Raw genomic sequence first — 14804 nt, 5'->3', positions numbered from 1 at the left:
TCAGCCCCATTTGGAAAGACCTGTTAAGTCATGTACTTTTTTGTTGCCCGGAAAGCAGACTGACGTGCTTTCCAACACAAACATTGATAAAACTCAATGATTTCATTATCTTATCTCCCTGGTTTTATGTTCGCAGCCAATATTTGCCTGTTCTGCAATATTTGGCAATGTTTAAGTACAGTTCAGCTCATTGGAATCCTCTCAATGAACCAATTTATCTGATTTTCACCCCCCACTCTTGTTTAAGTTTGATAGGGAGGCTGAAACTACAAGGATTTTGTCACTTCCTAAAATGCACACATATAAAGCTAGAATTCTGTGTTATTTAGGTGGGTGAAAACGCGTAAAATCATGCGAGAGTGTGTTGGGTGCATGTCCCAATGTTATTGCACCCTTGGTTAGTGGACCCACATGCAAGTCAGCAGCACTGAGAATCAAGAAGCTAATTTAACTGAGTTAAACAGCAGCTAACTGGGATTTCCCATCATCTTTATGGTTGGTGGATGGGCTGACTGACAAGGTGGCCTTTTATGTTTAAGTTGAAACCTTGATCCATATTTTAAAAGGAGTGTTCTAATTGGGGATTGCCAGCCTTTCAATCGGGTTTGTGACAGTGACGCAATGATGAATAGTGATGCCACACCTCCATTTTGGTAAATGTTGATTATGCAGTATAATTGCTCAGAGGAACCACTTAGCAGCAGCTAAACTGCGTTAATTCTTGAGATCAAAGCAATGTGTTTGTTGGCTAATAACTTGCATGTAGAACCCAAGCTGGTTTCGATCCCAATTGATATGAATACAAACACCACGTTATCAGGGATTTTGAACTCTTGTCTTTTCGTTTGCTAAATTCAAGATATTTAGTCTATACTTCGTTTGCCATTGCCTGTGTTGTATCATTGTTTAAAGGTGTTTGATGTTAACCTTCGAAGTTTTGAGCTCGCTTCATGTATTCTACCTTTCACCATAGTCATGTAGCATTAGCAATGATGGCTGAAATTTTCTGCTCTGTGGTGGTGGGTTCCACTGCGGCTGATGTGGCAAGGCAGTTAGCAGTCCATTGACTTCAGCGAGACTGGAAGAACCTGTAGGATATATATATCATGCTGTATTGGGATGAATTTTCAGGCCCCACTGTTATCACATAAATGTATCATTCAAACCATATGGATTGGTGAAACAATAATGTGGACTCTTTAGTTGAAGATAAGGTGACATACAAATGTTTACTGAGTATTAAGTATGGCAAATCTGGCTTCTATCACTACTGCTTGCAGACTGTGTCGTGGGTCTAATATACCACGTCCTGGTCATTGTGAAATTGATTGACAGTAGTTTAAGTAACAATCCTTAAAGGTATATGCACATCATACCACGACTCCTGCCAGAGCAGAGGGGAACTGGGGTCTGAAAATACCTGTACCAGACTACATGCCGGTTTCCCATGTCATTCTCATCCCAATCATTTTTATAGAGGAGTGTTTGAGGCTGACAGGGCCAGCTGCCCCCACGTGCTGGGTAGCTGATTAGGCTGAACAAACAGGCCATTCTGCAGAGAGACTGACATCCACGTTCTCAATTTCTCTACTCCCCACGTTCTAACCTGTCTCCCTCCAAACTTGCTGCACTCCATTCACTCAGGTTGTACCCTGAAAACAGGTGGCATGGTGGCACAATGGTTAGCACTGCTGAGATTTTCCAGCATTTTCCCATTTGGACCCAAGTTAAATTCCAGCCTTGGGTGACTGTCTGTGTGAAGTTTGCACGTTCTCCCCGTGTCTGTGTGGGTTTCTTCCGGGTGCTCCAGTTTCCTCCCACAGTCCAAAGATGTGCGGGTTCGGTTTATTGGCTGTGCTAAATTGCCCCTTAGTGTCCGGGGGACTAGCTGGGATAAATGTATGGAGTTATAGGGATATGGCCTGGGTGGGATTGTTGTCACTGTAGACTCGATGCACCAAATGGCCTCCTGCACTGTAGGGATTGTATGATTGGAAAATGGTGTTGTTGAATGGTAATTGAACTTACTTTTGGAATGTGTTGTGTAAACACTTTGAGAAATTTCAGTAGCATCACTTCTATTTACATATTTTTATTCAGTGTTAAAAATCTTATCAGCAGGACACAAGTTCAGTAACTCAATAAGAAATGTTCTCATCTTTATCCTGCATTAAGAGTGCTGATATAATTATGACATAAGATACTTTGCAAAATGGCCCGAAGCGGGTTATTTGTAGTACTAGTTCCTTTTAGTTTAACTCTGGTAAACAGCAGCATCAATATAAAGCAGTATTTAATGTAAATGCTTCACTCTTTCTGGTACAGAATCAAAGAGGCCAATTTAAAGGTACGTTTCTGTACCAACGAAACTCAGGCCACCCGGGAGACGTTTGTGGAGAAGTTGCGGCACCTGGGCTTTGATATTGCTCTCAATGAAGTCTTTGCTCCTGCCCCTGCCGTTCGTCAAATTCTGAAGGAACGTGGACTTAGGCCACACCTCCTTGTACACGATGGTTAGTGCTGAAAGGTTTTGCTTAGTTTTAACCAGTGGGTTTATTAGTTCTCAGCATGGTTCTTCCTGAATAACAAATAACATTGCTTCAAATTATTTGATGCTTCTTCTGTGTTGCTAATTTTTAATGATTAAATTTGTTCTGTGGCGAGATCAGTCATGATTCAATTGAATAAACTCAGCAGGTTTGACCCAGTCCTGTTGAATGGGTCCAGATATCAGGAAAGGATTGACAGGCTGGATTGAGGGAGGTGGGTGAATGAATAGAGGCCTTTAAAATGATCACTGCTTTTGCTGGAGTGAGTACAGTGGGAATGTTTCCTCCGGTGGGGAAGAGTGCTCCAAACCATGAATATGGGGTAGTCTCCAGGAAGTTCAATAAGTAATTCCGGAGAAATGTCTTTCACCGGCAGGTTGGCGAGAACGTAGAGCTCGCTACCACAGCGAGCAGTTGAAGTGAATATTGACATATTTAAGGCAAATCTAGCTAAGCATACAAGGGAGAAGGGAACAGAAGGTTACAACGGTCGATTCAGATGAGAGAAGGTGAGAGGAGGTTGAGTGAGGAGCATAAACACCGGCAGAGACTGGTTAGGCTGAATGTCCTGTCCCTGTGCTCTAGATCCTGTGTTCCAAAGTGATAGTTCTGGGACATCTGAAATGACAGATTAGTAGTGTTTTTAGTGAGTCTTTTTCTAATCGAAAGGAAAAGAAATCACATGGTGCAACGTTTTAATGGTTCTCCTTTCAGAATGGTTATCCTGAACATTTTGCTCTTGGGCTGAATTGTTTACAGTATGAAGAAGATAATGGGATTTGGTAAATGAGGAATATTATGTTAGGAATGGTTAATGGATGAGAATAGTCAACATTGTGAAAGTTAGATTGTTATCAAATGCTGTATTTAAAGATACTGGGTGAGACTTTCAGGTCACAGCCAGCCTGAAATTTCCGTCCAAGCTCAATGGACCTTTTAAATGAAACAAAACCAGAAAACGCTGGAAAAGCTCAGTAGGTCTGACAGCATCTGTGGAGAGAGAATGGAATCAACATTTCAGGGGGAGTTTTCCCGTCCCACCTGCCACAGGAATTGTAGTGGGCAGGATGGGGGGCAGGTGGCAGAACATGCAAAGATCCGTTGACATTGGCTGGGATTTTCTGGTTTTGGGGCGAAAATCCTGCCTTTCAAGACAGGAAACTCTTCCAGGAATGTCTTCTCTGAAGAAATACTGCTCTTCTTTCCAGCAGAATTTCCATTTGTCTCCCTTATCCTGTCCATCTCTTCCTGCACCTTGTAAATGACCCATCAACTTGTCCTTGACGATTTCTGCAGTGGGCACAACCGGAAAATTTATCCCAGTCTACTACAGAATTGCAAAAAAGCATATTTGTGTACACACACCAATTCTTAATGACCCAGAGCTCTGTATGCAGAGCTGCCATTTAGAGAAGTGAACAACTTGTCTCATCTCCTCTGGGGCAACACAGGAGGCACTTCATTGGCGTGTGTGAGAATGAAGAATGCCATCTTGCCTAGAGCACTAATGGGTTCACTGTAATGGCACTTTTCACGTTGTATTTGACACATTTGAGAACTGGAATATATTCACTTGCACTTCAACATGACTCAATGTGCATTTCTACACTGGAGAACCCCCCCCCCCACCCCACAAATCATCCTCCTCCTGTTCCTTCTTCTCAGAGGTTGGAGCCCTGGCCATGACACCACCGGCATTGAATGTTATGCCCCTCGGCTGCGTAATATTGTTGCAACATGCAACACATCATTACTATTCTTAATATCCTTGCAAGGGTATATTGTAGAGCTCCATCTGAGCAAACATGCACCTGAAGCACATCTTTAAAATGACCTGATTTATGATACTCCTTGGAGATGGCCTGGCTGACACTGTAATTATGTTCCCTCAAGGGAATAGTTAAGGGATAGTCCTTGTCCCCTAGGAACAAACCAAGGAGCTGTGTAGGTGAGGGAGTTGGGAACTGGAAGGAGTTGTGGCAGTGGTCGGGCAACCACACACACTCACTAAGGGAGGAAGGTCGCAAACCACCTGTACATTAATTGAGTGGAAGGACTTTGGGTTGACTTCAATCTGCATATTAATTTGGGGCCTTCTATGGCAATATGGGTGCAATCAGTAACACCCTTCACTTGAAGGATGCCTCGAAATGAGCAAAAGCTCTGTGTCTGAGGTGACAAATCAATAGGGAAATCCCCACATGAGCAAACAGTCATGTTGAATATAGTGGCAGGGACAACATAACAACTGTCTGGGATGGTGTCAGACTCCTTGAAAGCTGCAGCTGCACCCTTGCGAGTGAGTGGTGACCATTCCACCAAACTCCTGATTTGAGCCTTGTATCTAGAAAGCTTTGATCAGGAAATTGAGTTACTTGTCACATTTCTACACTTGTAGCCAGTCTGGTCAATAACAACCTCTAAGATATTGGTCAGGAACTGAGTCGTGATGCTTTTGATTGTCAAAGAGTGGATTTTTAGTTATCGATGATCAGTGCCTCTCCTGGTTCAACCAAAGCCTATACCTTGTGTAAGTCTCATTGTAAGCTAACATATACTGCTCTGTATTGAAAAATACATTCAACAACTGTATTATGAGATTTTGTGGCCTGAATATTTTCTTTGAAGCTGTGTGTGTGTGGAAGATAAGTGTGTGTATGAATATATGTGTGCGCATGTGTGTGTTTGTGCACATGCATGAATTTGTGCAAAATATATTTGTGAATATGTGTATGTGTGTGTGTGCACATGTATATAACTGTGTGCGCATGAATGTAAATGTATTCGCTTGCGCCTGAATGTGTTGGTGTATAAGATATCTCTCTCTTCCTGGTATTTGAGTAAAGAAGTATTTGTAAGGAGCTTAAAGCAGTAGAATACAGTTAAGACAAGATATTACTAAATCTTCTGCAGTTGAATTCACATTCTGATCTCAAATGGTAAAGCTGTGAAGTACAGCATCTAAATGTGCTTCTCTCTTTAATTCAATTCTAGGTCTTCTGCCAGAGTTTAATGAGATTGACCAATCAAATCCCAACTGTGTCGTGATTGGAGATGCTGCAGACAATTTTTCTTACAAGAACCTGAATAAGGCTTTTCAAGTTCTGATAGGCCTGGAAAAACCTGTCCTGCTTTCTCTTGGCAGCGGGTAAGAGGCTCCTTACTGTTGGATACAAATGCCTTGAAGTTTACAAACCTGTCTGCCATGTGGATAATTCCATTTTAAATTGTGAAAATGGGGACAAATCCATGGGTCTCTCCTCATAAGATCTATGCTGAGAAATTAACTATCAAAGGCTATTCCAACAAAGCTCTTTAGTCTGATTGTGGCTTTTTGATTTGATTTATTATTCCTACGTGTATTAGTATACAATGAAAAGTATTGTTTCTTGCGCACTATACAGACGCAGCATACCCCTCATATAGAAGGAAAGGAGAGAGTGCAGAATGTAATGTTAGTCATTGCTAGGGTACAGAGAAAGATCAACTTAGGTAGATCCATTGAAAAATCTGATGGCAGCAGGGAAGAAGCTGTTCTTAAGTCGATGGGCACATGACCTCAGACTTTTGTATCTTTTTCCCAATGGAAGAAGGTGGAAGGCAGAATGTCCAGGGTACAAAGGGTTATGATTATGGTGGCTGCTTTTCCGAGTCATTGGATGGGAAGCTGGTTTGCGTGGTGGACTGGGCTCCGTTCACAACCCTTTGTAGCTTTTTGCAGTCGTGGACAGAGCAGGAGCCATACCAAGCTGTGATACAACCAGAAAGAATGTTTTCTAAGGTGCATCTGTGTCATTGTGTAAGGAATAGGAATGTAAAGTTGTCACATCTCAATAATAATTTAGCCTTGCATTTTAATTTAATTATTCTGTTAGTTTGGAACAAACTTACTGTGAGCTAAGATTTTGCTGCTTGAGCTTTCGATGTAGTCAATAGTCCAGAAACATGAACACCACTGGTTTTGGAATGGGAGATATTGCAATAGTCTCTAATCAAGCTTACATGATGCTCATATCAGGAGACAATACTTAGAGTTCTTTTCATGTCAAGAAGAACATTTGGGTTAGCTGGAGGAAGATAGGTGGGGGGGGGGGGGGGTGGCGTGATATAATGGTGCTAAGGGTGAAAATAGATATAGAATCCCTACACTGCAGAAGGAGGCCTTTCAGCCCATGGAGACTGCATCGACAACAATCCCACTCGGCCCTATCCCTGTAATACCACACATTTACCCTGCTAATCCCTCTAACCCATGTATCCTGGGACACCAAGGGGAAATTTAGCATGGCCAACGTACCTACCCGCACATCTGTGGGAAGAAACCGGAGCACCTTGAGGAAGATGACTGGTAAGGGGAGGTGGATACCCCTGATGGATTGATTTGATTTGTTGTCACATATACTGGGATACAGTGAAGAGTATTGTCTTTCGCGCACCGTAGACTAAACATATCACTCACAAAGTACATAAGAGAAAAGGAAAGGGTGCAGAATGTAGTATTGCAGCTACAGGTGGGGGAAAAGAAAGATCAGCTTAATGTGATCGGTCCATTCAAAAGTCTGATGAGAGCAAGGAAGAAGCTTCTTGAGCCGGTTGTGTGGAAGGGTGGAATAACCCCCTGAGGCCAGAAAACTACCCCTGTGAAGAACACAGCAGAACTGAGTGTGGATGGTTGGGGTGGGGGGTTGATAAAAGAATTGATTGGAGAGAATCATAGGTTTTCAAATATGCTGATTGGGATGAAATCAAATCATCAATTCAGGTTTTGAACTAATAAAGTGACTTTGGTAAGATTTACCGGGAGGTGGTGAGATCCCTTACTGCAGTCCATTCCGGTTGTATTAACAATGCCTTAAGTTGTGGCTTGCAGTGAATGAATACACCCTGGAGAACTGACTCAACAAGTTTTGCCTTGGGCGATCTATGGGCCTGTTGGAAATGGGGGAAAGGAGAGGCACCAGTCAGCTCAGCGTGGTAGACAGACTACAATCCTCACTGCCTGAGGAGATTATACTTGGTCTGTTTGACAGAAATTTAACAAGACTAACCATCGTAAGGTGTTAGCAAAATGTTAACATTTGAAGAAGATCAAAAGTCCACTGTCCTCATGTCTGACAGAAGCATTATAGAACCCAAGCTAGTGCAGAGCCACCTAGTGGCCAGAACATGAAACTGCCGGGAGGCTCAAACCAGGTATTACATCATGGAACAAAAACAGAAAAATGCTGGAAAATCTCAGCAGGTTTGGCGGCATCTGTGGAGAGAGAACAGAGCTAACGTTTTGAGTCAGGATGACCCTTCATTAGAGCTACAGAAAACTGGATGTAGGATGAAATTTATTAAATATGGAATTGTGCTTTCAACACTTGAGCTTTTCCCTTCCATGTGGTCCACCAATGACATCTCTTCTTGGTTGTTTTTTAATTCTCCTTCCTTTTTCCTGACATTGATTATAAGAACATAAGAAATAGGAGCAGGAGTAGGCCATCTAGCCCTTCGAGCCTGCCCCCCATTCAATAAGATCATGGCTGATCTGTCGTGGCTCAGTTCCACATTCCCACCCTCTCCCCATAACCCTTAATCCCCTCGCTTATCAAAAACCCATCAACCCGCGTCTTAAAAATATTTAGCAAGGCAGCCTCCACCACTTCAACGGGCAGAGAATTCCAGAGATTCAGTACCCTTTGAGTGAAGAAGTTCCTCCTCAACTCCGTTCTAAACCATCCCCCCTTTATGTTGAGGCTGTGCCCCCTAGTCCTACTGTCCTTTCTGAGCGGGAAGAGTCTCTCCACCTCTATCCTATCCATCCCATTCATCATCTTATACATCTCAATGAGATCTCCCCTCATTCTTCTAAACTCTAACAAGTACAAGCCTAGTTTATTCAGCCTCTCCTCTTAGCTCAACCCCCTCAACTCCGGTATCAGCCTAGTAAACCTCCTCTGCACTCCCTCCAAGGCCAAAATATCCTTGCGTAAGTGCGGCGGCCAAAACTGCACACAGTACTCCAGCTGCGGCCTCACCAATGCCCTATACAGCTGCAGCAAGACCTCCCTACTTTTATATTCAATCCCCCTCGCTATGAAGGCCAGCATCCCATTCGCCTTCCTGACCACCTGCTGCACCTGCAGGCTGGGTTTTTGCGACTCATGCACAAGGACCTCGAGGTCCCTCTGCACCGTCGCCTGCTGCAGTTTTTCGCCACGTAAGTAATAGTCCTTCCTACCATTATTCCTACCAAAGTGGACCACCTCGCACTTGCCAACATTAAATTCCATTTGCCAGTTCCTGGCCCATTCGTCCAGCCTATCTAGATCCTTCTGCAGACTCTCCACACCCTCCGCGCAATTTGCAGTTCCACCAATCTTGGTGTCATCAGCAAATTTCGACACCATACACTCGGTTCCCTCCTCCAGATCATCTATATAAATGGTAAATAGCTGAGGCCCCAGCACCGACCCCTGGGGCACTCCACTAGTCACCAACCGCCAATCCGAATAGCACCCATTAACCCCCACTGTCTGCCTCCTATCTGACAACCAATCCTCTATCCACGCTAACACCCTACCCCCAACTCCATGTCCCTCGACCTTCTGCAATAACTTCTTGTGAGGTACCTTGTCAAACGCCTTCTGAAAATCGAGAAAGACCACATCCACCGGCTCTCCTCTATCCACCACCCTAGACACATCCTCATAGAACTCCAATAAATTTGTCAGACATGACTTCCCCTTAACGAAACCGTGCTGCGTCTGCTCTATCAAGCAATTCCCCTCAAGATGCCTCGCTATTTCCTCCTTGATGACGGATTCTAACATTTTACCTACAACAGACGTTAAACTAACCGGCCTATAATTCCCTGCCTTTTGCCTGCCACCCTTCTTAAACAACGGCGTAACATTAGGCGTTTTCCAATCTTCCGGCACTTCCCTGGAATCCAGCGACGTTTGGAAAATAACCACCAAGGCATCCACTATCACCTCCGCCATTTCTTTCAGAACCCTCGGATGCATTCCATCCGGTCCTGGGGACTTGCCCGCAATCAGTCCCTCCAGTCTGTCGAGCACCGCCTCTCTAGTAACAATAATGTCATTGAGACCCTCCAGTCCTACCACCTTTCCATCGCTAACACCCGGCAAATTATTCACGTCCTCCTCTGTGAAGACCGAAACAAAAAAGTTATTCAAGACCTCAGCCATTTCCCCATCCCCTACCACTAAGCCCCCCTCTCATCCTCTAAGGGTCCAACGTTCACCCTAGCCAGCCTTTCCTTTTTATATATTTATAAAAACTCTTGCTATCCTTTTTTATATTAAGCGCTAGCCCAGCTTCACAGTTTCTCCTACCCTTCTTTATCAACTTCTTTGTCAATCTTTGTTGACATTTAAACCTCTCCCAATCCTCTTCTCGCCCACTACTCTTAGCTACTCTAAACGCCTCCGCTTTTAATTTAACACTTTCCTTCACCTCCTTCGTTATCCACGGCTTATTACCTCTCCTCCTACGGTCCTTTTTAACCATCGGAATAAATTTCTGCTGAGCACCAAGAAAGATCTCCTTGAAGACCCTCCACTGCTCCTCAGCAGACCTACCTTCCAATGCGCTCCCCCAGTCCACATTCGCCAATTCTTCTCTCATCCTACCGTACTCCCCTCTGTTCAAACAAAGGACGCGTGTCCGGGAACCCACTTTCTCCTCCTCCATCTGCACCAGAAACTCCACCATACAATGATCACTCTCCCCAAGAGGATCCTTCACCGCAAGGTCCCTAATTTTACCCGCCTTATTACATAGCACCAGATCCAAGATAGCTCGCTCCCTCGTCGGCTCCAACACACACTGTTCGAGGAAACTATCCCGGCAGCATTCCAAGAACAACTCCTCGAGCCCACTGCGTCCAACATGGGTCGACCAATCAATATGTAGATTGAAATCCCCCATAATTATGGCCATTCCATTCCTGCACGCCGCACTTATTTGTGCGTTAACAGCCCGCCCCACCTCCAGATCATTATTCGGGGGCCTATAGACGACACCCACCAGCGTCTTCCTCCCTTTGCTGTTCCTAATCTCCACCTACAACGATTCCACTTTCTGCTCTTTGGTTCCTATATCATCCCTTACTACCACCCTGATGCTATCCTTAATCAGCAGAGCTAGGCCCCCCCCCCTTTTTCCTCCCGCCTATCCTTCCTAAACACTTGATACCCCTGTACACTCAGCTCCCTGTCACCTTGCAGCCACGTCTCTGTAATGGCCACCAGATCATATCCATTTGTGCTGATCTGCGCCACCAGCTCATCCACTTTATTCCGAATGCTTCGTGCATTTAGATAAAGCACCTTCATCCCAGCCTTCACCTGGACCCTATTTGCCAGAACGCCACCAACCATACTCACGCCCCCTACTCCCTTTATAATTGGGACATCCTCGGCCTCTTCCCTTACCTGTACCCTCTCCTTAACTTTAGACCCAGTAATGTCACCTACCCTTGCACCCTCCCCCCCGCCTAATTAGTTTAAAGCCCTGTCTACAGTCCTATTTACACGATTCACCAGGACTCTGGTCCCAGCACGGTTCAGACCAACCCCATCCCACCTGAACAGGTCCCACCTACCCCAATACTGATGCCAATGCCCCATAAATTCAAACCCATTCCTCCCACACCAATCCCTGAGCCACCCATTCACTTCCTTAATCTTATCAACCTTATGCCCGTCTGCACTCGGTTCAGGCAGTAGCCCAGAGATAACCACCTTGTCGGTTCTACTTTTTAATTCCATTCCCAGCTTTTCATACTCCCTCCCCAGATCCTCAGTTTGCATTTTGCCTACGTCGTTGGCACCCACATGTACCACAACGACCGGATTCTCACCCTCCCACTCCAGGTTCCTCTGCAGCCCAGATGCGACATCCCAGACCCGAGCACCAGGCAGACAACACACCCTTCTGTGCACTTTGTCATTGTGACAAAGGACAGTGTCAATACCCTTCACCCCACTATCCCCAATTACTACTACGTTCCTTTTCACCTTCTCTTTGCCTATGTCCTGCGTCTGCATCACTGCACTGTGTGCAGTTTGCTCACCAATCTCACAGCCCCCGTTCTCGTCCAGACTGGAAGCAAGAACCTCAAACCTGTTATGCAGATTGAGAGGCTGAGGCATCTGCTCCCCACCCCCCTTCCTCTGCTCCCCACCCCCCTTCCTCTGCTCCCCACCCCCCTTCCTCCGCTCCCCACCCCCCTTCCTCCGCTCCCCACCCCCCTTCCTCCGCTCCCCACCCCCCTTCCTCCGCTCCCCACCCCCCTTCCTCCGCTCCCCACCCCCCTTCCTCCGCTCCCCACCCCCCTTCCTCCGCTCCCCACCCCCCTTCCTCCGCTCCCCACCCCCCTTCCTCCGCTCCCCACCCCCCTTCCTCCGCTCCCCACCCCCCTTCCTCCGCTCCCCACCCCCCTCTTGTTCCTGACCCTTAGAGTTAGCCAGTCTAGGGGGGGTGGATGTCACTTGCACCCCATTGACAATGGCACCCTCTCTCCCCCTGATGAGCCTCAGTGTCTGTAGCTCAGAGGCCAGCTCATCTACCTTGAGCTGGAGCTCCTCCAGCAACCTGCACTTACTGCAGACATGGTCACTGGGAAGGACCCTGGGGTCCACCAGCTCCCACATCATACAGAGACAACACATCACATGCCCCTCCATTATTCACTGTAGTAGTATTGAAAATTTCAACACGAACTTACCTGGCCCTTTTTCTCCCCAGCCCTTTTGCTCCTAAGCCCTAATAGCTCACTCTGCTTCCCTCTCACTCCGCTGCCTGCTCCGACGCTGCCCACTGTCTACACCAGGCCTCCTTTTAAACCTGGTGCTGTTTTAAAGCCTGGTCCCCCACAACTCCCTGCTATCCACTCCCTTAGAATTCTTAAAGCGGTAGATACAAAAAGCCCGCAAAAATGCTTTTAAATGATTTAAACAGTTCTACAAGGTAAGTTTAAAGCACTTTCGTAGTAAGAACTTATTTAAACAGGTTTTTAACAGGTAATTTCTTATCTGTCTCTCTGCTCCTTCACTCGTCTGCTCCAGCAAACAATGGAAGGCTTCACCATGTGAGCACCTGATAATTAAAGCCTGCTTAAATACACCAACTCTAGTTATATTCCTTCCTAATCTGTTTACTGTAGCAATTCCATTTCCCCACTCCTGTGGAGAAGCCCATATTTGTGCTAAAAAGATATTTGTGAGTGTTTGCGAATGATGGATCCCTTAGCTGTTTAATCGCATCCCATTGGTAATATCATAATCTTTAGTGGACATGTGGAATGTCCATTCAGACAATGGTCACTTAATCATGTCTTAATCATAGTTTTGTTGCTGTTAGTAAGGACATTCAGCTGTGTCCTGTTGATAAATATAGTAAAACATCCACTTTTCGTCTGCACTGTCTATTTCATGTATATGCAGAGACAGCCAGTCTACAGTGAAGGTGCTGTTAATTTTCCTGGCCCCCTGCTGAGCTCAGTTCTCCTCTCCCATGGCTATACCCTCAGCAAATCTTCAAGAATCACTTTCCTAACTGGCTTTCATCAAGCCGCAATGTATCAAGCTACTTCACTAAAGAAATGGAGGTGACAGCATTGGATTGTCATTGGACTAGTAACCCAGAGACCCAGCATAATGCTCTAGGGACCCAGTTTTGAAACCCACCGCTTCAGATGATGAAATTTGAATTCAATAATAATCTGGAATTAAAAGTCTAATGGTGCCCATGAAACCATTGTCCTTAAAATCCATCTAGTTCACTACTGCCCTTTAGAGAAGGAAATCTGCTGTCCTGACCTGGTCTGGCCTACATGTGAATCCAGACCCACAGCAATGATTCTTAACGGCTCCGCAAGGGCAATTAGGGATGCTGGCCCACATCCTGTAAATGAATTAAAAGAGAAAAGGAGCTGTTATTGAGCTAAGTTACCAGCTGCAGCCACAACTGGAGCTTCAACAACTGGACAGCACTGCCTGTGGCTGTGGTGGTCCTTGTCTTTTTGGGAATGCGATTTATCACTGGATATTATCATCAAGGCTGATTGTTCCAACAGGAAAGACTGCATCACACTCCCAATGGCCTGAGCCAAGCAAGTTAAGAGCATTGCAGACACTCCCTGGGCACCAAAGACTGAACCTCCAATGCCTTCCAGGTCCACCACTACTATTCAGTCATCTTTCACATTGAATCAATAGCCCAGTTTGTTTGGGACCACACGCGTCACTGGCTTGAGGAACTTCTTCACTCAAAGGGTGGTGAATCTCTGGAATTCTCTGCCCGTTGAAGTGGTGGAGGCTGCCTCGCTAAATATTTTTAAGAAGCGGGTTGATGGGTTTTTGATAAGAGAGGGGATTAAGGGTTATGGGGAGAGGGCGGGAAAGTGGAACTGAGCCACGACAGATCGGCCATGATCTTATTGAATGGCGGGGCAGGCTCGAAGGGCCAGATGGCCTACTCCTGCTCCTATTTCTTATGTTCTTATGTTCTTATGTTCTTATGCCCAGTTTCCTGGCAGCAGTCATGGAATGACTCATTCATTCTGTACTAGGGCTTTCTGCCACCTTCTCTTTAAGTAGGAGGTGACGTCAAAAGCTGCCTTATGTGCAAGAAAAAGATATTCCCTTCAGACGTGGCTCATGACTTTGTTGGCTTGGAGGGGAACTTACAAGTGGTGGTGTTCCCTCGTCCTTGTCCTTCTAGATGGAAGTGGTCGTGGGTTTGGAAGGTGCTGTCTAAGAGTCTTTGGTGAACTGCTGCAGTGCATCTTGTAGCTAGTACACACTGCTGCTACTGAGCGTTGGTGGTGGGGGAGTTTGTAGATGTGGTGCCAATCAAGCCGGCTGCTTTGTCCTGGATGGTGTCAAGCTTCTTGAGTGTTGTTGGAGCTGCACCCATCCTGACAAGTGGGCAGTATTCCATCACACTCCTGACTTGTGCCTTGTTGATGGTTGTTAGGGGAATCAGGAGGGGAGTTACTGGCTGCAGTATTCCTAGCCTCTGAGCTGCTCTTGTAGCCATTTTGTTGACGTGGTAAGTCCAGTTGGGTTTCTGGTCAATAGTACCCCCAAGGATGTTGACAGTATGGACTCGGTGATGGTAATACTATTGAATATCAAGAGGCAGTGGTTAGAGTGTCTCTTGTTGGTGATGGTCATTGCCTGACATTTGTATGGTGCAAATTTACTTGCCACTTGTCAACCCGAACCTGGGTATTGC

The 14804-nt window shown here is 45.7% G+C and overlaps 1 protein-coding gene across 1 annotated transcript in view; it reads left to right on the top strand.

Annotated features, from left to right (window-relative positions):
- The window catches only part of lhpp (phospholysine phosphohistidine inorganic pyrophosphate phosphatase), a 142956-nt gene that overhangs the window by 29197 nt on the left and 98955 nt on the right, over positions 1 to 14804 (top strand). Inside the window, exons 2-3 of the mRNA XM_080205286.1 lie at positions 2326 to 2513; positions 5544 to 5697. Coding sequence (XP_080061412.1) covers positions 2326 to 2513; positions 5544 to 5697 — 342 coding nt within the window. The remainder of the gene's footprint in view (positions 1 to 2325; positions 2514 to 5543; positions 5698 to 14804) is intronic.

The sequence above is a fragment of the Carcharhinus amblyrhynchos genome, chromosome 17 (assembly GCF_965287045.1).
Source record: "Carcharhinus amblyrhynchos chromosome 17, sCarAmb.v2.hapA, whole genome shotgun sequence".
NCBI lineage: Eukaryota > Metazoa > Chordata > Chondrichthyes > Carcharhiniformes > Carcharhinidae > Carcharhinus > Carcharhinus amblyrhynchos.
The sequence above is the reverse complement of the archived record's forward strand: the minus strand, read 5'-3'. Positions and strand labels throughout refer to the sequence as shown.